Raw genomic sequence first — 23,305 nt, forward strand, 5'->3', positions numbered from 1 at the left:
AGAAGAGGGCATTCATGTACACACACACACACATACACACACACACCACATTCAAGGGCCTGGATAATGTCTTTGGTTCTTTGTTAATGGAAAACATTTGTTCCTCTGGTTTTGGGGGGTAAAAAATGTGCTCCCATGTTGAAGCCATCACACTCAGCGATGATAAACACAGGCTGGTGACCAAGGGTCTATTCTTTCAAAGGCCAATACACAGTCTCTCTGTCCAAGAGAGGATCTCTGCGCACACCCAGGCCAGGCTTGAAACCTACAGAAACCCCAGGCCTCTACACTGGAAGAAGCAAGAAAATACTGACTACCTGTGTCCAAAGGCAAGCAGACCTCCGAAGGCCCAGGGAGTGGAGGCTGGCCCAGGATCCGACCTTGTCCATCATCTGGCCACTACCCTGTGTAGTCCATCACTAGAGTCACAGAAACACGCTCCCTTACGGCTGAAAGGGACGTAAGACTTCAGCATTTAATTGCTTCTTCCAGGTAAACGTTTATTTCCTAAAGGTCCTTAGCACGATGCGTTAGTCAATGTATTAACATCTGAAGACGGATGGGCTCATCAGCACGCTCACCTTAGAAAGCACGCGCTCAGTCTCTCTGAGAGCAAAAGGAACTGGGGAAGATTCAGAATGTGGGTGCTGTGGAAACCTAATTCCCTTGACCTCGGAGCTCTGCGAGGAGTCTTCCAATCCCCGCCCGCTCCCCTTGGGAGATGCACAGCTCTATCTAACCGGCAGGCAGCAAGAGGGGAACAGGTGTGCTGAAGACACACAATGATGGCCTCACTCCCAGTGTTTTCGTGAAGCCCATGGGTATGAGCAGCACTTGGCTCTTCTGGCGCTCGACGGTGAGGGTTCACAGAGGGTGTCTTAGCCACACTCAGGGGACAGGTATTTGGGAGTCTCATTTTGGTTGGCCCAGCTCTGCCACCACAAAGTTGCTATGGGGCCTATAACCTATTTTTCAATTGGTTCCAGATTCAGAGTGAGTAGGATTATGACTCATGGGGTTTTCAGTGCCAAAGATGAGGCCTCTGTGGGCAGTCAGCTGGGAGGGGAACATCTGAAAGGCAGGGTAAAGATACTAAATATGAAAAGCCATGCTTGGGAGCTGGTGCTGTGGCGCAGTAGGCTAAACCTCCACCCACAGTGCCAACATCCCACATGGGCACTGGTTCGTGTCCCAGCTGCTCCTCTTCTGATCCAGCTCTCTGCTAGGGCCTGGGAAAGCAGTAGAAGATGGCCCAAGTGCTTGGGCCCCTGCACCCACATGGGAGACCCAGAAGAGGCTCCTGGCTCCTGGCTTTGGATCAGCCCAGCTCCGGCTGTTGCGGCTATCTGGGGAGTGAACCAGCGGATGGAAGACCTTTCTCTGTCTGTCTGTCTGTCTGTCTCTCTCTCTCTCTCAAATAAGTAAATAAAATCTTTAAAAAAAAAAAAAAAAAGTCGAGCTGGAGCGCGGGAGCACCAGCCATGTGTACACTCACAGTTCTGTCTGCCCCAGCTGCCAGCAGAGCGTCCAGACGGCTAACCTCACTCTCAGTCTGCTCAAAAGTCAGTTTCTTAACCCAGCTGACGGCAGCAGCTATGGCTTCTTCAGTCACAGGAGTGGCAGTTTCCTGCCATTTCACAGGCTCTTGAGAAACCCTGAAAGGAATCACATGGAGTGGTCAGTGGGCAGTGATCAAGGCCCCCAGGGGAATGTCAGCCCTCTGCGTCACAGCCATGGGCGACAAGACCCCTAACGTCGTCAGGGCCAGGAGAGCTCTCAGTCCTTGACAGGTACTGGCCAAACAGGCCAGCTGTTAGGATGGTCTCCCAAAACACCCTTCTGATCTGTAAGCCACACTGACTGGGAGAAACCACACCTGCATGGCAACACAAACCTCAAAAACGCAAACATTAACAAGTACTTTAAAGTTACTGACAGGAGTCATTTTCATAAACAGGCAGGTTTACAAGAAACTGTCTTCCGTGGGTAGCAAATTGACAGTATTAAGATTTGCAAATTGGCAGCAATTCTATTACTCTCACATGTTATTTCTGATTCTTCCATGATATTATTTTCATTGCTGTAAGAGATTCCTCTTCAGGTACCTTCTTGGGATCAAAAATGGTATTCTTTTGAGCTCAGCAAAGCATTATTTTTTAAATCCTGAGAAAAGTTGGTTAAACCATTTAATTTGGCCTTGGAAATGACTGAAGGAAACCCACAAGGACAAAAAAAGAAGGGCCCCCTGGATTTATTTCTGCTTATGACCACGAATCAGTTGGCCTGGTAGTCCTCGCATGGCCTACCTCACAGGCAGAGCTGGCTCCTACTTATGTCCCCGCTGTGTGGCTTCTCTGGGCAGAGACTGGCTGAGCATTATATACATGACAGCAATCACCTCCAAGAAAGCAAAAGCTCTGCAGACTTTGGTACTTTCTTCCTTCAATAATATACCAGTGACAGAAATAGACATCTGGGGGCCGGCGCTGCTGCACAGCGGGTAAATCCATTGCCTGCAGTGCCAGCATCCCATATGGGTGCCAGTTCGAGTCCCGGCTGCTCCACTTCTGATCCAGCTCCCTTCTAATGCACCTGGGAAAGCAGCAGGAGATGGTCCAAGTCCTTGGACCCCTGGGCCCATATGGGAGACCTGGAAGAAGCTCCTGGCTCCTGGCTTTGGAACGGCGCAGTGCCGGCCGTAGCGGCCATTTGGGGGGTGAACCAACTGAAGGAAGACCTTTCTCTCTGTCTCTCTCTCTCTCTCTCACTGTATAACTCTGCCTGTCAAAAATTTTAAAAAGCACTTTATTTAAAAAAATTTAAAAATCTAGGGGTCTCTCTTGGAGCCCTACTCCTGGCTGCTGCAGCAGGAAGTTTCTGCCTTAAGCAAATCTTACTTTGTTCTCTCTCTCTCTCTGTCTCTCTCTCTCTCTCACACACACACACACACACACACACGCACACGCACAAACACACATCCAATTAGGTGGATGCTCTCCGGCTTCATCCAGATGCTTCTTGTCAGGGAGGTGCAATCACTGTTATGGATGGGAAGGCAGCAGTGAGGTCCAAATTTTCTTGAATCCAGGAATCCATAAATAATTGACTGTGAAAATTCTGAAATGTGGGAAATTCTGTGAAGCCAGGCACCTGTTGTTCTGATTAAAAGGGTCAACTTACAAAGGGGATGAACTGAAGTTACAAATTCAAAGTAGAAAAGCAGAGGAATTTGTGATCTTTGACTTCACCACCCACACCGAAACCTAAAACGAGTGGAGAGATTTAGGGCCTTAAATATTTATCTCATATAATTGGCATTCTTGTATTTTGTTCTTCCCAGGAATTGAAGAAAAGTGTGTTTCTAAATCTCTCGCAATGCGAAAATTAAGATACCTTGCAAGGCAAAAAAAAGTTTCCTAAGATTTACTCAGCGCGGGTTTTCTGCTGAGATTGTATAGTCTAGGAGATTACAAAATCACACCTCCTTCCCTCCCCATGGAGCTACCTTAGCTATGCCACTTAATTCCAAATATGTGCAAATTAACTGAAAAGACCCCCTTCCCGCTGGAACTCACCCTATGATGTTGAACTTGGTTATGTGAGCCACCTGCTCCTGCAGGACCATTGCGAGAGCTTCTTGGCACAGAGTGAGCTCGCCTTCCAGAAGGCCACCACAATCCAGCACTAAGGTGACGCACCGCTCTAAGATGACGCCAAAAATCTGCCGGCTTCCACTGGTGAGCCACTTCATCCGCTGCTTGTAGCGCTCCACAGCTTGTGTTAAATATTCCACCAACTGATAGATCAGGTCTGACTTAGCGGTCAGCTTTATGAAAATAAAAGGCACAAACAAAAATGATACAAGTGCCAGTAAGTCTGAACCACAGTGCTGTTGTCTAGAAAGGTGCATTCATAGCAGTACTGGGAGGGATCCGCCAAACCCCACGGGATCCAGGAGGAAGTCCTCCAAACTTCCCACTGGAAAACCTGGAGTGGTTCCCCAAAGAAGAAAAGATCAAAATACAGCACTCAGGGAAAAAAAAAAAAAAGTGTTTCCAGGTTGTGTTTTATGGGAGATATTCAAAAAGTTCATGGGAAATATGTGTTACAAAAATGCTTTGAAAGGATTTCAAGATTTTTTGCACCAAGATGAATTCACCTCTTAATTCCGTTTCTCTGCAAACTTTCTGAAGCACCCTCATAGCTTTGTAGTTACAGATTTTCTTCATCATGAAATGCCCAGGGGCACTTTTAAGAAGCCAGGTAGAAGAAAAGAAACAACAACAAAGGCAGATGGGGGAAAAAAAAAAGCCTCACTTTTCCTACATAAAACATGTCAAAAATTTTTCTGCAAAGGCTTCTAAGCTGGTGCTTGGCACATCTGCCTGGCTTCCTCTTGGGGACGACAGCTGCATCACTCATCTCCCTGTGCATCACCTTCGTCCTCTGTCCTCTGTCTTTCAGGCCAAGCACCCCTATACCTGGAGTGCCTGATCGCCTTTAGCTGCCATCAGTACTTCCAGGGGCTGCCCTGGACAGAGCTGGCAGAGCCTTACTGGCAATTTCTGTTATGTACAAATAAACCATAGATCAGGTTCACTCAGATCAGGCACAACTATACAAGGCCTTTCAAGGATATAGGTAAAACATATAGAAAAGGACTAAGAAAAAATGGTGCCTGGTGCCACAACACATAAAGGAAGATCTGGTACATAAAAAAAAAAAAAAAAAATTTTAATGACACTAGGACACCCTCAAATGTACAAATCGTTAAGGAAACTGTGTCTTCTGAGTACACCACATATAGTTCCATGTTTTCGTACTTTGGCTCCTTAAACCCTTTCCTTTCCCCTCCCCAGGTCTCTGTCAAGCACCTGCCTCAAGTAAAAGTAAATAAAAATTTTAAAATGTGTATGTACTGAACGTATAAGGGCTTTTTATGCTTGTCTTTATGCCCTACACAATACAGTGTAACAACTATTTACATTATTAGGTGGTGTAAGTCTTACAGTATACATCAGTATACAGGAGGCTATGCAGAGGTTATGTGGAAGCACCATGCCATTTTCTAAGAGACTAGAGAATCTGGATTTTGGTATCTGAGGGGGTCCAATAAGGAATCCCCCATGAGCACCAAGGGCCGACTGTATCAGGAAACAGCAGCCAAGGTGGTACACGGATGCCCGCGAACAAGTATCTATAAGTGGACGTGACAGAACAAGTGTCTGAGAGAGATTCTGAGCTCCATGTGGTGGAGCAGGGACTGCGCAGGGCCTCACACACAGGGGCACAAGAACCAGCTGGTGAATTGCTGGAAACGAACAACGCCAGTTCAAGAACTGCTTGCTCTCTCTCCTCTTCTAACTGCGAAGATGGCCCCCACACCAGGAGCTGCTATCAGATAGCAGCAGCAGCTTGCCCCTGGATTTTAGCTAACACCTGTCATCTTGCTTTTTCCCTTACTTTCCAGTCCAAACAACGTGTTGATGTGCAAAGTCTTCATCTCTGGTTGAGGGCTTGTCTGCCTCAACCTCTGACAGGTCAAGGGTTTCCTTCTCCAGCTCAGTGGCCACGACTTTCATCACCCCACTGCCAAAACAAAACCTGTGGCCTGAGTTCTCTCAGCTCAGCTGTATCACTGCCAAGCAACATGAGCCCACTCCCTGACGCGACCTCGGCATCATGTCACAGGACCTGTTCAGCAAGGAATGGCGCCTTACGTTGTAGACTCTGCCGTCTTCTGCCCTGTAGAACTGTGGAAACAGGCCATCAGCGTACCGAGAAGCCACGAGTCTCCCCAGAGAAGACACATAATCTGTATTGTTATTAAAAAAAGACATACAATTTGGTGAACTCTTTACTTAACACAGAGTTAATCGTATGTGCATAAAGTTAATTGAAAATAGATCTTAGTAAAAAATAAGAATAGGAATAGGGGAGGGAAGAAGTAGAGGGGTGGGAGGGCTGGTGGTGGGCAGAATCACTATATTCCTAAAGTTTTATTTATGAAAGGCATGAAGTTTATATTCCTTCAATAAAAAGTTCCTTTGGGATAAAGAAAGACAATCAAAACAGGGCATTATTAAAGCATCTTATTTTTATCCAAAAACATTTTTGCTGGCCCCATGCAAAGAATATTCCCAGTGACATAAACAATTGGCAATACTTTGTATTCTGTTCTAAATCATGGAGCATAAAGTGTCTTCAAAAAGTTAATGGATAATGCATGTTATGAAAAAAACACATAGATTTCCCAAAATTTTTGCACCAACATAATCATAGCTTTTTTTTATATATAGATTTATTTATTTAGTTGAAAGTCAGAGTTACACAGAAAGAGGAGAGGAAGAGAGAGAGAAAGGTCTTCCATCCGCCGGTTCGCTCCATAAATGGTCACAATGGCTGGCGCTGAGTCAATCTGAAGCCAGGAGCCAGGAGCTTCTTCCTGGTCTCCCACGTGGGTGCAAGGACCCAAGGACTTAGGCCATCTTCTACTGCTTTCCCAGGCCATGACAGAGAACTGGATCAGAAGTGGAGCAGCCGAGACTCGAACCGGTGCCCATATGGGATGCCGGCACTGTAAGCAGTGACTTTACCTGCTATGCCACAGAGCTGGCCCCCATAATCATAGCTTTTAATTCGGTTTTCCCACAAACTTTCTGAAACGCCCTCCTATTTCTAAGTGAGGTGATAAATGCAATTGCTTGTGGCTTGTGTAATTTTCTCATGCATGAAGTGAGAGGGGGAATAGCTCTGTTTCCTGGTTTCCTGGTTCTTTGACCCAGGATGATCATGGCAGAGGTCAACATTGTGTATAATTCCCCAAAACTTTCAAAACCTGGATTTAGTTTTCAGAATTTTAAAATTGAGCATCAGTACTATCTGCTGTTCTCTCAAGTGGAGCTTCCTGAATTAATGAGTAAAATGATGCCTGCAAGTAATCGATACAGAAGAGTCGCACAGAACACGCTAGAAGCACGAGGTTTCCTTCTCATCAGATCATAGGCTCAGCCGCTCAGACATTCACCACACAAATGCTTACTGAGCACCTACCACTAGCGAAGCACAGTGCTTGCTGCATGGGAGTACAACACGGCGTAAAACGCATTGCTACTCCTTCACGGACCACCAGCAGACTACAGACCGGCTTCACGGACTAACCAGCTTAGCAGGACGGAACTGAGAAAAGGCTTCACAGAGATGTTTCTATTATGTGATTACTTGGAGGATGCTTTTCAGAGGCCCAATTGATGCCTTTAGAGACAAAATAAGAGGAGTTTTCAGATCAAATTTTTTTTTAGATTTTTTTAAAATTTTTGTTTATTTGACAGGTAGAGTTACAGTGAGAGGGACAGACAGAGAGAAAGGTCTTCCTTCTGTTGGTTCACCCCCAAAATGTAGCTCCGCTATGGCCGGAGCTATGCCAATCTGAAGCCAGGAGCCAGGAGTCTCCTCCTGGTCTCCCATGGGGTGCAGGGCCCAAGCACTTGGGCCATCCTCCACTGCCTTCCCAGGCCACAGCAGAGAGCTGGACTGGAAGAGGAGCAACTGGGACAGGACCGGCGCCCCAACCAGGACTAGAACCCGGGGTGCCGGCGCCGCAGGTGGAGGATTAGCCTAGTGAGCCGCAGCCCTGGCCAAGATCAAAATTAGTTACCACTATTTGTCAGAGGGTCTGATGCAGCCACTCATGGCTCCCAAGAATTCCTAAACCAGGTCAATGGGGTCACATTGCCAATGCCTCACTGTAAAATGACTTGAGTCTAGTGAAATTTCATTAGGGTTAAGAATATTTCAGAGGGACTGGCAGTGTGGCGTAGTGGGTTAAACCTCTCCCCGCAGTGCTGGCATCCCATATGGGCGCTGGTTCGAGTCCCAGCTGCTCCACTTCCAATCCATCTCCTTGCTAATGTGCCTGGGAAAACAGTAAAAGATGGCCCAAATGCTTGGGCCCCTGTACCTGTGTGGGAGACCCGGAAGAAACTCCTGGCTCCTTGCTTCAGATCAGCTCAGCTCCGAGGCATTACAGCCATTTGGGGAGTGAACCAGCGGATGGAAGGCCTTTCTATCTGTCTTTCCCTCTCTCTGTCTATACCTCTATCTCTCAAATAAATAAATAAAATATTTTTTTAAAAAAGTCTCAGAGATCCTTAATATTTTTATTTTCGTTTTCTGAAAATGGATTTTATCTTATAATTTCAGTTCATCTAAATCTTGTGTTCTGTACATGTGACTTTTATTTTTAAGGATTTATTTATTTATTTGAAAGTCAGAGTTACACAGAAAGAGGAGAGGTAGAGAGAGAGAGAGAGGTCTTCCATCCAATGGTTCACTCCCCAGTTGGCCGCAACTGCCGGAGCTGTGCCAATCCGAAGCCAGGAGCCGGGAGCCTCCTCCAGGTCTCCCACACAGGTGCAGGGGTCCAAGGACTTAGGCCATCTTCTACTGCTTTCCCAGGCCACAGCAGAGAGCTAGACCGGAAGTGGAGCAGCAGGGACTCAAACTGGTGCCCATATGGGATGCTGGCACTGCAGGCAGCTGTCTTACCCACTACACCACAGTGCCAGCCCCTGTACCTGTGACTTTGCACCACTTGATTGTTATGGAAGTTCAGTGCTGCATGTCTCTCTCTACACTGGGGTGCACTTAATTTGTGAATTTTTTAGACTAAAAATGTAGAATAAAGACTATTTTGAAGGCCTGAATAAAGTGATAAAGTTGCATTACACCTCACGGAAGGAAGACCTTTCTCTCTGTCTGTCCCTCTCACTTAGCTTGTTTGCAAGATTTTTCTGTCTGAATCTTCTTTAAATTCCACCCAGCATTCAGCTAGGTGCTGCAGTTTGTTCGGTTTTCCTTAATAAAGTCTTTGAAATCAACGCAGGAGTACGAGGCTAAGATTTGGCCATTTTCATGAGTTCCACTTTCAATGTCCAATTTTACTTCCTGAATTCTTTGAGATCCTGGGATTCGGAAGCTAAACTTAGAAGTAAGAGAACAAATAGCTGATTCTTTTAAAGTGCTTTGAAATTTGGTTTCAGGAAAATGTTTCTGTGTAGCACTTTGTATGTGTTCAGGGCCACCTTTCGTTTCTCCAAAGTTCTGTGTGGAGAAATAGGGAAACTCCAGAAGTCTAGGCTGCCAAGATGGATTCCTCTTGGGTCTCACCTTGGGTGGGCTTGAGTTGGGATTGGACAATGGAGGCAAAACACTGCATCTCAAAGGAGATCAGATCTAGCTTAACTTCAAAGTTGTCAGTGCCTGAGGGGCTAGTTATTTTAAACGCACTCATTTTGAGACTTAAATCAAATCTATGTCAGATTCCCAGAACGCTGGAGGGAAAGGCGGGTGGGCAGATTGTTCCTGTTCCTCTTGTGTCTAAATAGAATGAGTTCTGGAGGTTCTGGCCCCTGGCGGATGGAAGCTACACCAGCTATCTACCAGGTTTGTTTTGGCTCCTCTGGGCCAAGCTTCCCTGGACCATTGTTGCCTCAAAGTCCTGAGATGGTTCTGGGAACTGCTGCTTGTTGCTTGAGAGAGAACACGGAAGAGTTAAGCCAAAGAAAATGATGTTGAAAAATTTAAGCAAGGATAAGTAAAATGCAAAAGTAGTTACTTCTTTTTTTTTTTAATTTATTTTATTTATTTGAAAGAGTTACAGAGAGATGTAGAACCAGAAAGAGAGAGAGGTCTTCCATCTGCTGGTTCACTCCCTAAATGGCACAAGCTGAACTGATCTGAAGTCAGGAACCAGAAGCCTCCTCCAGGTCTCCCACAGGGGCGCAGGCGCTCAAGGACTTGGGCCATCTTCCACTGCTTTCCCAGGCCATAGCAGAGAGCTGGATAGAAAGTGGAGCAGCCAGGACTCGAACCAGCGCCCATATGGGATGTTGGCCCTGCAGGTCAGGGCTTTAATCTGCTGTGCCACAGCACCGCCGCCCCCAGTAGTTACTTCTTGAACTGAGAGTCTGTTATTGAAAATTTTAATTGAAACAAAAAAGGCCTTAAGTTTGAGGTTGTTGTGTGAGGAGTCAGATGGCTTAATAGGTAGTTAGGGTGGTCCCAATGAATTTGGGGTGTAAATATTTGCTTCCTTCCCCCCCCCCCAAAATGGTTATCTTTAACAAGAACAAACAGGCCACCCTCCTTCCTTCAGAATCTCCAAATTTACCATGTGAATAGCAAGGGAGCTCTTCCAGAGCTTACTGTGAAAACAAGTTACCTATCCCACCCTTCTGGATGGTCTTTGTTTCATCTGAGCAGGCCAGGCAGAGTGGAGAACTGTAAACCAGGTCCTCTGGGTTTTGTCCCTGCCGGGTAACTGAATGCCAATCTGATCGTCATTTTTTTTTTACTTCAAAATTGTACTTAAAAACCCGAATGCTACCTATTCTAGGTCCTTTTGGGTTTCTTCCTCTCTTGGAAGCCCCACTCCATGCCACTCTGGCCGGAGCTCTTTGACTCTAATAAATTTTTTTAAACCTCTCTGTTGTCCGCTTGGAAATTCTTCCACGTGACCCAGAGAATCAAGGTAACAATATTTTCTCTGCCTCCATTTTCATGTAACAGTTGGGGAACGAGAAAAAGAAGGAAGGGATGTCATTCATCAGGACTAAGATCCCCACTGTCTCCTCCACCCCTGGCCAGCCTACGGGAAGTTCTGTGGTCAATATTTCCTCTGGGGTTATCACTACGTGACCAGGGAGGACACAGAATGGAGCAGTCAATGACTCCAACTCTTTCTACTCTCATCAACCTGTGAGAAAAGTGAACATGGCCGAGCATATGCTCCAAGGCTCCCTGCTTCAGCCAGTCACGTGCACAGGCTCTATAATAAAGACATCCCAGGCAGCTCTCTCCACGTCCCTGGAAGCAGCCATGTTGGCACTTGCGCCTGTGTCCTGGAAGAGGTTTAAATTTTCCCACATCAATCTGCTTCTCACTGGGTTCACAGAAAATCTTCATCTAATCAACAGTCCACGTGTTAGCCCTGGAGACAGGAATAACCTGCTGGGCCTGGGGATCATTCCATGAAATACTCTTCCTTCTCTTGGTCCTTGGCTGAGTTACTCTCCCTGTGGAGCGTGGCACTGGGCTCCACTTCTGCAGGTTCCTAGGTGACATAGCTACCTTTGTTCTTTTTTTTTTTTTTACTTTTTTTTTTTTTTTTTTTTGACAGGCAGAGTGGACAGTGAGAGAGAGACAGAGAGAACGGTCTTCCTTTGCCATTGGTTCACCCTCCAATGGCCGCTGCGGCTGGCGCACCACGCTGATCCGATGGCAGGAGCCAGGTGCTTTTCCTGGTCTCCCATGCGGGTGCAGGGCCCAAGCACTTGGGCCATCCTCCACTGCACTCCTGGGCCACAGCAGAGAGCTGGCCTGGAAGAGGGGCAACTGGGACAAAATCCGGCGCCCTGACCAGGACTAGAACCCAGTGTGCCGGCGCCGCAAGGCAGAGGATTAGCCTAGTGAGCCGCGGCGCCGGCCACCTTTGTTCTTGGTACAGGTAAAACATTAAGACCACAGTGCTAACAACTGCAAATGAGGGCTGTGAGGGCTTCTTCAGCTTCTAGGGACAAGGGCCTGCAGAACTGGAGTGGCCATCAATCCTCCTGGAGAAGGTGTGGTTGAGAGGCTGGTCCTTGCTACTAAAGGTCAGGCACCTGCAGGGAGGAGTGGATCTTTCCAGTCACACAGGCCTCCACTCTGCGTGGGGCGGGCACCGCAGTGCTCTTAGAGCCTGGAGAGGCCGACTAGGAGACCAGGCCAAGGGACGCACGGATCTCAGGCCTGCCAGGACATGGGGGCCAGGCCAGCTGGATGCGACAGGAAAAGAGAAACGAACTGTCCTCTGCAGGTTCCCGCCAGCCACCAGGCCGCTCCACTCCCTTAGGAGGAAAGACTCTCTGTACTCCCTGGCCACAGCTTTGCTCCCATTACTGAATCTTACAGGTGGCAGAAATTGGTGGCACTCACCATTCCACTCCTCTCTTTCCCCTGCTTTTTTCCTTTTTCTTTTTTTGAAAGGCAGAGTTACAGAGAGAGAGGCAGAGACAGAGAGAGCAGTCTTCTATCTGCTGATTCACACCCCAAATGGCTACAACCACGAGGGCTGAAGCCAGGAGCTTCCTCCAGGTCTCCAACATGGGTGCAGGGGCCCAGGCACTTGGGCCATCTTCTGCTGCTTTCCCAGGTGTATTAGGAGGAAGCTGAATAGGAAGCGGAGCTGCCAGGGCTGTAACAAGTACAGGTGGTGTTTTTACCCCCTACACCACAAGGCTGATCCCTTTCCTCTGCTTTCCTATGGAGACAGGGTAACAGCTTGTTTTGGAAAGAAAGAGCAAGGCTAAATTTAACAGCCACCTGGCCAGGCCTGGTTCCAAGCCATAAGCAGTGACAAATGTTACAGGTTCAACTTTCATAACAGTAAAGAATAAAGAATGGATACCTGAATTCCATCCACTGGATAGACCTCTAAGACTCTAAAATCTCTATTTCCAAGACTTCAATTTCTGCTATGGTTTGAACATGATTTGGCTCCCAAAATCATGCAGACATTTAAACCCAAAGGCAGAAGTTAATGGTACTAGGAGAATAGAAACTCTGTTTAATTCTGGTGTTTAGGAGGTGAGCCTGGTGAGAAATCCTGAGGTCACAGAAGCCTTGCCCTTGGATTGTAATTCTCATGAGAAGGTTGTTATAAAAGCCTGAATTCAGAACCAATTTCTCTCTCTGCTTCCTGGCTCACCATGCAGAACTCCCTCCATGAATGCTCTGCCATTGGCCATCTGCCACCCTCAAGAGGTCCAAGCAAAGGGGACACCTGATCTTGGACTTCAATCTGCAAAACTGTGAGCTAAATAAACCTTTTCTCGGGCCAGCGCTGTGGCGCAGCGGGTTAACACCTTGGCATAAAGTGCCGGCATCCCTTTTGGGCACCAGTTCTAGTCCCAGCTGCTCCTTTTCCAGTCCAGCTCTCTGCTATGGCCTGAGATATCAGTAGAAGATGGCTCAAGTCCTTGGCCCCTGTACCCGCATGGGAGACCCGGAAGAAGCTCCTGGCTCCTGACTTCGGATCGGTACAGCTCCGGCCGTTGCAATCATCTGGGGAGTGAACCAGTGGATGGAAGACCTCTCTCTCTGTCTCTACCTCTCTCTGTAACTCTGTCTTTCAAATAAATAAAATAAATCTAAATAAAATAAAATAAACCATTTCTCTTTATTGAGTCAGTTGCCATAGGCAATCTGTTGTAGTAACAAAAAGTTGACTAAAACTTTGACACTGATGGAGCAACTTCAAAGGACTTGCAGCATTCTTTTTCCACCTGAGATGTTTATCTAGTCGGAGTGGGATTTTTTTTTTTTAAAGACTTGAAGGAGAGAGACTGGCACTGTGGTGTAGCAGGTTAAGCCTCTGCCTGCAGTACTGGCATTCCATACGGGCACTGGGTCAAGTCCCAACTGCTCCACTTCCGATCCAGCTCCCTGCTAATGCACCTGGGAAAGCAGCAGAGAATGGCCCAAATGCTTGGGACCCTGCACCCACATGGGAGGCCCAGGGGAGGCTCCTGGCTCCTGGCTCCTGGCTTCTGATCAGCCCAGCATCAGTGGTTGCAGCTGTTTGGGGGATGAACCAGTGGATGGAAGACCTCTCTTTCTATCTATCTCTTCCTGTCTCTGTGACTCTGCCTCTCAAATAAATTTTAAAAATCTTAAAGAAAAAAAGACTTGAAGGAGAACTGAATCTTGTGGGAGCCTCAAGAAGCTCTATTGCCAGTTGAATTGTAAAGTGCTTTGAGCTCTATCTCATGATGGTGGCATGGATGTTACTGGCTAACTTTCACCCAGAAAATAATGAAACTCTAGACAAAATATAAAAACATCTACTTGAAGGTACTGGAGAGCAATCAAGAATGGGAAGGAACTAGAATGCTTCATCCTCAAAAGGAAGAAACTAGCTAGTGAGATCTGTATTTATGTAGCAGAGGAGAGATAATTTCGAGTTTGAAGCCAATGAAGTTAACTATTCACCAGAATAAACATTAGCTCTTCATCTATTAGCTGACAAATGATTAAGCAAACTATGGTATACCCATAGAAGAGAATATTATATGGCCATAAAAGGGAATAAGAACTAGTACATGCTACAACATGGATGAACCTTTAAAACTTTTTGCTAAGTGAAGAGAGCAAATCAAAAAAGACCACATGTTATAAATTTCCATTTATATGAGGTGCTGGTGCCATGGCGCAGTTGGTTAATCTTCCGCCTGAGGCACTGGCATCCCATATGGGCACCAGGTTCTAGTCCCAGTTGCTCCTCTTCCAGTCCAGCTCTCTGCTATGGCCCAGGAGTGCAGTGGAGGATGGCCCAAGTGCTTGGGTCCCTGCACTGGCATGGGAGACCAGGAAGAGGCACCTGCCCCCTGGCTTCGGATCAGCGTAGCTCGGGCCATGGCAGCCATTTAGAGGGTGAACCATCGGATGGAAGACCTTTCTCTCTGTCTCTCTGTCTCTCTCATTGTCTGTAACTCTACCTGTCAAATAAATAAATTTTAAAAAAATCTTTAAAAAAATTTCCATTTATATGAAATGTCCAGAACAAAGAAATCTGTAGAGAGAGAAAGTATACTGTTTATACATCAGGGGTGGGGATAGAGTTGTAGGAGAGTGGATATCTAACAAGCTAGGAAATGTATGTATGCATTTATTTATTTAGGAGAGGACAAGAGAGCACTAGCTCCTATCTACTGATTAACTTCCCAAATGCTCAAAACCGCCAAGGCTGGGCCAGGACTGGAGCAGAAGTGCAATCCAGGCCTTTCACAAGGGTGACGGAACCCAGTTACCTGAGCCATCATCTGCTGCCTCAAAGAGCTGCATAAGTAGGAGGGTGGAGTCAGCAATCAGTGCCAGGAACCAAACCCAGCTACTCCAATGTGAGCAGAGGCTTTTTTTTTTTTGACAGGCAGAGTGGACAGTGAGAGAGAGAGACAGAGAGAAAGGTCTTCCTTTTGCCGTTGGTTCACCCTCCAATGGCTGCCGCGGCCGGCACGCTGCAGCCGGCGCACTGCGCTGATCCAATGGCAGGAGCCAGGTGCTTCTCCTGGTCTCCCATGGAGTGCAGGGCCCAAGCACTTGGGCCATCCTCCACTGCACTCCCTGGCCTGAGCAGAGGCATCTTAACTAGTTGGCTAACCACTTGCTCCAAATGGTTTTCTTTATGAGGTTATGAAGATGTTCTAAAGTTGACTATGGTAATGAGTGCATATAGTATGAATATACTAAAAGCAACTGAATTGTACACTTTAAATGGATAAATGATACAGAATATTTTAAGACAGCATAGGCCGGCACCGTGGCTCACTTGGCTAATCCTCTGCCTGTGGCGCCGGCACACTGGGTTCTAGTCCAAGTGGGGGCGCTGGATTCTGTCCCGGTTGCTCCTCTTCCAGTCCAGCTCTCTGCTGTGTCCCGGGAAGGCAGTGGAGGATGGCCCAAGTGCTTGGGCCCTGCACCCGCATGGGAGACCAGAAGGAAGCACCTGGCTCCTGGTTTTGGATCAGTGCAGCGTGCCAGGTGGTAGCAGCCATTTGGGGGGTGAACTGATGGTAAAGGAAGACCTTCCTCTCTGTCTCTCTCTGTCTCTCTCTCTCACTGTCTAACTCTGCCTGTCCAAAAAAAAAAAAAAAAAAAGACAGCATCAATAAACTTGTTACAAAAATATATTCATTTTTAGATAATGAAAAAAAAATCAGCTGTATTAGGAAAAAGATAAAACAACCCAAAGTCTGTATAACCATCCACATTGTCCAGCATAAAGAAAAAATCAAGACAGGTAGTCAGTGCTGTGGTGCAGTGGGTTAAGCATGGCCTGCAGTGCCAGCATCCCACTTGGGTGCCAGTTGGAGTCTAGGCTACTCCACTTCTGATCCAGCTCCCTGCTAATATGCCTGGGAAGGCAGCAAAGGTTGGCCCAAATCCTTGGGCCACTGCACCCATGTGGGAGACCCAGAAGAAGCTCCTGGCTCCTGGCTTCAGCCTGGCAAATCCCTGGCTGTTGCAGACCTCCAGTGGATGGAAGATCTCTCTCTCTCTGTAACTCTACCTTTTAAAGAAACAAATAAATCCTTTTTAAAAAATCAAAACATACAAAGCAACAGGAAAAAGGTGGCCAACAGTTCAAAGAAAAAGCAATAAAACCTATCCTGAGACTGACCAGATGTTGGAACCAACTGAAAAAGGCCTCAACACATTTATATAATAAATATTTTGTCTATGTAAACATATATTATAAATATTTTCATTATGAACATTATAAATATGCTGCAGGGAAAGAAAGATAGTGAGTAAACAAATGGTAATATTAGCAGAAGATCTGAAAGAACCAAAAGTAATTTTAGGGCAAAAAAATAAAGTAAAATATACACTTGGGCTTAATAGTAGACTAGAGATAGCAGAAGAAAGTGTCAATTACCTTGACAGTCTGTCAAGAGAAATCACCCAAACTAAAGAACAGAGAGAATACACTATTTACATAAATGAACAAAGTTTCCGTAATCTGTGGGACAGTATCAGGGTGTTTAGCATACCATAATTGGAGTCTCAGAAGGAAAAGAAAGGAAATGGGGCATAAAAGAGATCAGAAGAAACAAGAACTGAAAATTTCCAAGATTTGCTGGAGAACCTACTGATCCAAAAAGCTTATCACATATAATGTTAATACAGAAGCTCAGGTTGCATCCTGATAAATTCATCACAAGTTATAAATGTCACAAACCAAAAGTGAATTCAAGGGGCCGGCACTGTGGCACAGTGGATTAAGCTGCCATCTGCAGTGCCGGCATCCCATATGGGCACTGATTTGAGTCCCAGCTGCTCCACTTAAGATCTGGCTCCCTGCTAATGTGCCTGGGAAAGTAGCAGAAATGGCCAAAGTGCTTGGCCCCCTGCGCCCTCCTGGAGGACCCAGATTTGAAGCTCCTGGCTCCTGTCTTCAGCGTGGCCTAGCCCTGGTGCTGCTGCCATTTGGGGAGTGAACCAGTGGTTGAGCTCTGTCTCTGCCTCTGCCTCTATCTCTCTGTAACTCTGACTTTCAAATAAACAAATCAATTTTGTTTTTTAAAGAAAGATTTATTTATTTATTTGAAAGGGAGAGAGACAGAGAGAGATCTTCCATCTGCTGTTACACTTCCCAAATGCCTGCAACAGCCAGGGGTAGGCTGAGTCAAAGCTAGGAGTAAGGAAGTCTATCCAGGTCTCCCACATGGGTGCAAGAACCCAGGTACTCGGGCCATCATTTGTTACTTTTCAGGGTGCACATTAGCAGTGAATTGGAAGTGTAGAGTAGCTGAAGTTAGAACTAGCACTCTGATCTGGGATGTGGGTATCCCAGGTGGTGGCTTAACCCGCCACACTGCAATGCCCACTCTCTGGGTTTTTTTGTTTGTTTGTTTATTTTTTGCTTTTTTTTAGTGGATGGACGATCTCTCTCTCTCTCTCTCTCTCTGTCTCTCTCTCTTCCTCTCTCTCTGTAATTATGACTTTAAAATAAATAAATAAATAAATCTTTAAAAAAAAAAAAGTGAATTCAATATACCTATCCTATCAAACACTATAGCTTAGCAACACAGAACACTAGAGAATATTGGTTGTTTACCCTCATGATTGTGTGTCTGTCTGGGAGCTACATTTCACTGCTGCTGCCCAGCACTGCAAGAGAGTATTGTACCACATATTGCTATCCTGGGGGAAAAGAAACCAAATTCAAAAATTGAATTACAGGTTCTATAGAATGCGTATTGCTTTCATACCACTGTAAAGTAGAAAAACCCTGAGTTGAACAACCCTAAACTGGAGATCATCTGTACAAAGAAAATCAAACCAAGGCATACCACAGGTAAAGAACTGCACAACAGATGAAACCATCGATAAAGGGAAAAATCTTAAAAGCAGCCACAGGATAAAAGGATGCATTCTGTATATCACATACAGAAGAAAAATGCTATGATTTATGGCTTATTTCTCAGGTGAAAATCTGGAGATTAGAAAACAATGGATTGGCATGGTTAAAAATCAGAAGTAACACAAATCTCAACCAATAATTCTGTAGCAAGCAAAAACACATCCTTCAAGAATTAAGCTGAGGACTGCTGTGTCTGGAGAGATGAAACATTTTCTTCCTTAACTAAGTACAACTAAAACCCATGGGCAGTATGTATATAAAACGAAGTGTAAGAATAGCCTAAAATGGGGAAAGGAAGAGGCAGATTGGGTAGCGACGGAAGGACCTAACAAACGACACTCTACTCCAGCCACCTACCAGAGAGCAGTGCCAGAAAGTAGCTAAATAAGATCCCCTCTTATTACATAGTGCCCAAAATGCTGCAGTTTTAATTAAGATATCATTCATCATCCCCTAAACCAGGAAATCTCAAAGTTAGTTAAACAAAAAGAATCAACAATATCAACACCCACCAAGATGGCACACCTGTAATAATGATCTGACAAGGATTTTAAAGCAACATTCATAAAAATACTTTAACAAGCAATTACAAACATGCTCGAAATCAATAAGACACAGGCAATCTTGGCAAACAAACAGAAGATATAAAGAAGAACCAAATGGAAATATTAGAACAAAAAAAGAGTAACAAAAATTTAAAACTTATAGTCTATTAACTAACGAATGGATAAAGAAAATGTGGTACATATCCACAATGGAAAACTATTCAGCCATAAAAAGGCTTAAAGGTTGTCATAAGCAATAACATAGATGGAATTAGAAGTCATTACATTAAATACACCAAGAACAGACATATAAGTACTACATAATGTCACTTATATGTAGAATCTAAAAAAGCTGATCTTATAGAAAAGTATACTGTTGATTATGAGAGGCCGGGAGAGTAGCAGGGAGGAACATGGAAAGGTGGCTAAACTGGTACTAAGTATAGTTACAGAGGAGTCGGAAGTTCTGGCACAGTAGGGTAGCTATAGACAATTAAAATGTATTGTGTATTTCTCTAGGAAAAAAAAAAAAAGAAAAAGGGATCTTAAGTGTTTTTGCCATGAATAAATGTGAAATGTTTGAGATACTTTTACTCTGATTTGACAATGCAAAACGTACATGGATCAAAAAAATCACATAGTATCCCATAATTGTGCTGAGTTGTTATGTCTCAGTGAAAATTTTTCAAAAATTTTAAAGACTCAACGGGTGGGCTCAACAAGACAAAAGAATGAGTAAACTTGAGAACAGAGCAACAGAAATTACACAATCTAAATAACGCAGAAAAACAGACTGAACAATATGAAGATAGCCTCATGGGTATGTGGGACTATAACAACAACAGCAGCTAATAATCAAGTCACTGGAGTGCCAAAAGGTGAGGAAGAGGCCGAAAAGAAATTAGAGTTGAAATTTTTTCAATTTTGACAAAAACACAGAAAGTATAAAGCGATGGATTCAAGAAGCTGAGTAAAACTCAGAGAATAAACTTAAGAAATCCACATCAAAACACACCATGGCCAAACTTTTGAAAACTAAAGACAAAAAATAATCCTGAAGGACAAGAGTTCATTTCAGTGGTTAAGAAACCTGCGGCACAATGGTGGAGAGAAAGATAAAGGTGAATAAAACAGAACAGAGAATCCAGAAAGAGCCCCATGTAAGTACAACTAGCGAGGTTTTAACAAAGATGAAATGGCAATTCAAAGAAGGAAGGATGATCTTCCCAATAAAAAGTGCTGAGCAACCAGATATCCACAGCCAAAAAATAAAATCTTAAAAAGAAATGAACTCAAAACAGCATAGGCTAACTGCAAAATGTAAAGTCATATAACTTGCAGAAGAGGGGGCCAACGCCGTGGCTCACTCGGTTAATCCTCCACCTGCGGCGCTGGCATCCCGTATGGGCGCCACATTCTAGTCCTGGTTTCTCCTCTTCCAGTCCAGCTTTCTGCTGTGGCCCAGGAAAGCAGTGGAGGATGGCCCAAGTCCTTGGGCCCTGCACCCACATGGGAGACCAAGAGGAAGCACCTGGCTCCTGGCTTCAGATCGGCACAGCACCGACCATGGCGGCCATTTGTGGAATGAACCAACATAAGGAAGACTTGTCTCTCTGTCTCTCTCTCTCTCACTGTCTGTAACTCTACCTGTCCACAAAAAAAAAAAAAAAAAAAAAAAAAAAACCTTGCAGAAGAAGGGAAGGGAAGTTAGCATAAGCAATATTTTTATGGTAATAAACCATTCTGTATCTTGACTATAGCAATCATTATCATTACAAAAATCTACACGTGATAAAATTACACAGACTTACATACACGCCTTATACCACAAATGTCAAATTTCTGGTTTTGAGATACTTTTATGAATTTGGTTCTTTGTTTTTTTTTTAAGATTTATTTTATTTATTTGAAAGTCAGAGTTACACAGAAGCAGAGGCAGAGAGACAGAGAGAAAGGTCCTCTATCCCCAGATGGCTGAAATGGCCGGAACCGTGCCGATCTGTCGCCAGGAGCCAGGAGATTTTTTTGGGTCTCCCACATGGGTGCTTCTACTGCTTTCCCAGGCCATAGGAAGCACCCATATGGGATTCCAGCACTGCAGGCAGTGGCTTTAACCCCTTACGCACAGGGCCGGCCCCAGCTAGTTTGGTTTTGATATCAATTTTTTTTTTTTTGACAGGCAGAGTGGACTGCGAGAGAGACAGACAGAGAAAGGTCTTCCTTTGCCGTTGATTCACCCTCCAATGGCTGCCGCAGCTGCCACGCTACAGCCAGCGCACCGCGCTGATCCGATGGCAGGAGCCAGGTACTCACCCTGGTCTCCCATGGGGTGCAGGGCCCAAGTACTTAGGCCATCCTCCACTGCACTCCTGGCCACAGCAGAGAGCTGGCCTGCAAAAGGGGCAACTGGGACAGAATCCGGCGCCCCGACTGGGACTAGAACCCGGTGTGCTGGCGCCGCAAGGCGGAGGATTAGCCTAGTGAGCCGCGGCGCGGGCCTTGATATCATTGTTTAAGACATGATCCTTGAATAAACTGGGTGAGGTGTACATGGGATCTCTCTATGCTATCTTTGTAACTTCCTAAGAATCTACATTATCTTAGAACAAAAAGTAAGAGCAGAAAGCAGGCCTTTAGCCTAGAGGTTAAGATACCTGCATCTCACAGCGAAATACCCAGGGTCAGTTTCTAGCTACAGCTCCTGACTCCAGTTTCCTGCCACCACAGATCCTGGAAGGCACCAGTGATGGCTCAAATAATTGGGTTCCTGCCACCCACATGGAATAACTGGATTATGTTCTAGCTTTCCATTTCAAAACGGCCCCTGCCATGAACCATCAAAGGACATTCTCTGTCTGCCTCCGTCTCTGTCTCTCGGTGACACTCTGCCTCTCAAATAAAATAAATATATCTTTCTAAAAAAGGCATTTGGGTCTGTGACCCGCCTCATTCTTTTCTGCTAAAAAAAAAAAAAAAGCATAAGAGATTGAATAAATGAATGAGTAAAAAAGTAAAAATGAGGCTGAAATAGGACACTTTAAGGTCCATAAAAATTGAGAAAATCTATCACCAGAAGACCTGTACTATAAGAAATATCTAAAAAGAAATTCTTTAGAGAATAATACCAAATGGAACTTAAAATCCCATAGGAAGGAAGAATATTGTAAGTGATAAATTGTGGGGAGCAACTGGGAGCAACTCGGACTAGACTAAGTTACTGGAATTAAGACTTATTCTATGCATCTGCTTTCCCACAATATGGCGCTGAGAAGGGAAACAGCTTCTACACAGCTGCCTCCAGTTCAACCAATAAACTGTGGGACCTGCTCCTGATTGGAGGAGAGAGCGTACTCAGCGTGTGGGTAGCAGAGTTGGGATTGGTGGAAGAGGACTATAAAGGAGGAGAGAGACGGCATGCACCAGGAACATCTAAGGGGAACATCTGAAGGAACACCTGTGCAGCCCCCGAGAGAGCAGGCCGGCGGTGTGCCGCTCCCCCGCGGAAGTGGGGAATGTGGCAGGGGGAACCGCCCTTCCACGGAGGTGGAAGGGATGGTAGCCAACCCGGGAAGGACCAGCAGCAAACCCGGGGAGGGCCGAGCAGACGAAAGAACAGCGCAGGGTCCTGTGTCGTTCCTCCACGAAGAGGGGGAGCGACAATAAATATGTGCATCTTAAAAAGTTTTTTCTTCTAAGTTTTACTAAAAAGAAAGTGACTTTTAAAACCAAAAATTAAGACACTGGATTGTGGGATTTATAAAGTATGTAGAAATAAAATATCCAAAAATAATAACACTCAGAAGTGAAGAGTAAGTAGAGCTATACTATTGCAACACTCTTCAGAAAATTAACTTCTACTGGACTGGGACAAGTTCAAGATGTAATCACTACAGCAATCACTGAAAATATAATGCAAAAAGGTAAACATAAAAAGCCTATTTGAATTTAAATGAAAATCAGATTAAAGACCAAAAAATTCAATTAGCCCAAAAGAATGCAAAAGGAAAAACTAAGGGGAAAGAAAAAGGTTGGACAAATAAACTGTATGTCTTAATTTAAGTATATCAATTAGTTACATTAAATGTGGAGAATCAAACACTATAATTAAAAGACAGAGATTATAAGGCTGGGATAAAATATAAAAGTTAACTAAAGTCTGTCCCTAAAAAGCACCTTTTTTAAAAAAAAAGATTATTTATTTATTTGACAGATAGAGTTACAGACAGTGAGAGGGAGAGACAGAGAGAAAGGTCTTCCTTCAGTTGGTTCACCCCTCAAATGGCCGCTATGCGCCGAGCTACGCCAATCCAAAGCCAGGAGCCAGGTGCTTCCCCCTGGTCTCCCATGCGGGTGCAGGGCCCAAGCACTTGGGCCATCCTCCACTGTACTCCCGGGCGACCGCAGAGAGCCGGACTGGAAGAGGAGCAGCCAGGACTAGAACCCGGTGTCCAGATGGGATTCTGGCGCCGCAGGCGGAGGATTAGCCAAGTGAGCCACTGCACCAGCCCCTAAAAAGCACCTTTAAAAATAGAGACTATAGGCCGGCGCCGTGGCTCCCTAGGCTAATCCTCCACCTGCGGCACCAGCACACAGGGCTCTAGTCCTGGTCAGGGCGCTGGATTCTGTCCCGGTTGCCCCTCTTCCAGTCCAGCTCCCTGCTGTGGCCCTGGAGTGCAGTGGAGGATGATGGCTCAAGTGTTTGGGCCCTGCACCCTCATGGGAGGAGACCAGGAGAAGCACCTGGCTCCTGGCTTCGGATCAGCGCAGTGCGCCAGCTGCAGCGCGCGGGCCGCAT

At 45.4% G+C, this 23,305-nt stretch overlaps 1 protein-coding gene across 6 annotated transcripts in view; it reads right to left on the bottom strand.

Annotated features, from left to right (window-relative positions):
- VWA3B (von Willebrand factor A domain containing 3B) overlaps window positions 1–23,305 on the bottom strand; it is a 275,643-nt gene that overhangs the window by 242,290 nt on the left and 10,048 nt on the right. For 5 of the 6 annotated variants that reach the window (XM_089326031.1, XM_089326030.1, XM_089326028.1 and 2 more), the window contains exons 3-5: window positions 5,721–5,815; window positions 3,576–3,826; window positions 1,496–1,655 (exon numbers count right to left, since the gene is read on the bottom strand). In XM_089326031.1, coding sequence (XP_089182157.1) covers window positions 1,496–1,655; window positions 3,576–3,826; window positions 5,721–5,815 — 506 coding nt within the window. Of the gene's footprint in view, window positions 1–1,495; window positions 1,656–3,575; window positions 3,827–5,720; window positions 5,816–7,053; window positions 7,255–23,305 lie in introns of all 6 variants that reach the window. The other variant, XM_089326029.1, reaches the window with a different exon arrangement.

Source organism: Oryctolagus cuniculus, chromosome 2 (assembly GCF_051225735.1).
Source record: "Oryctolagus cuniculus isolate XC-2025 breed Fujian yellow rabbit chromosome 2, ASM5122573v1, whole genome shotgun sequence".
In the NCBI taxonomy this organism is placed as follows: Eukaryota; Metazoa; Chordata; class Mammalia; order Lagomorpha; family Leporidae; genus Oryctolagus; species Oryctolagus cuniculus.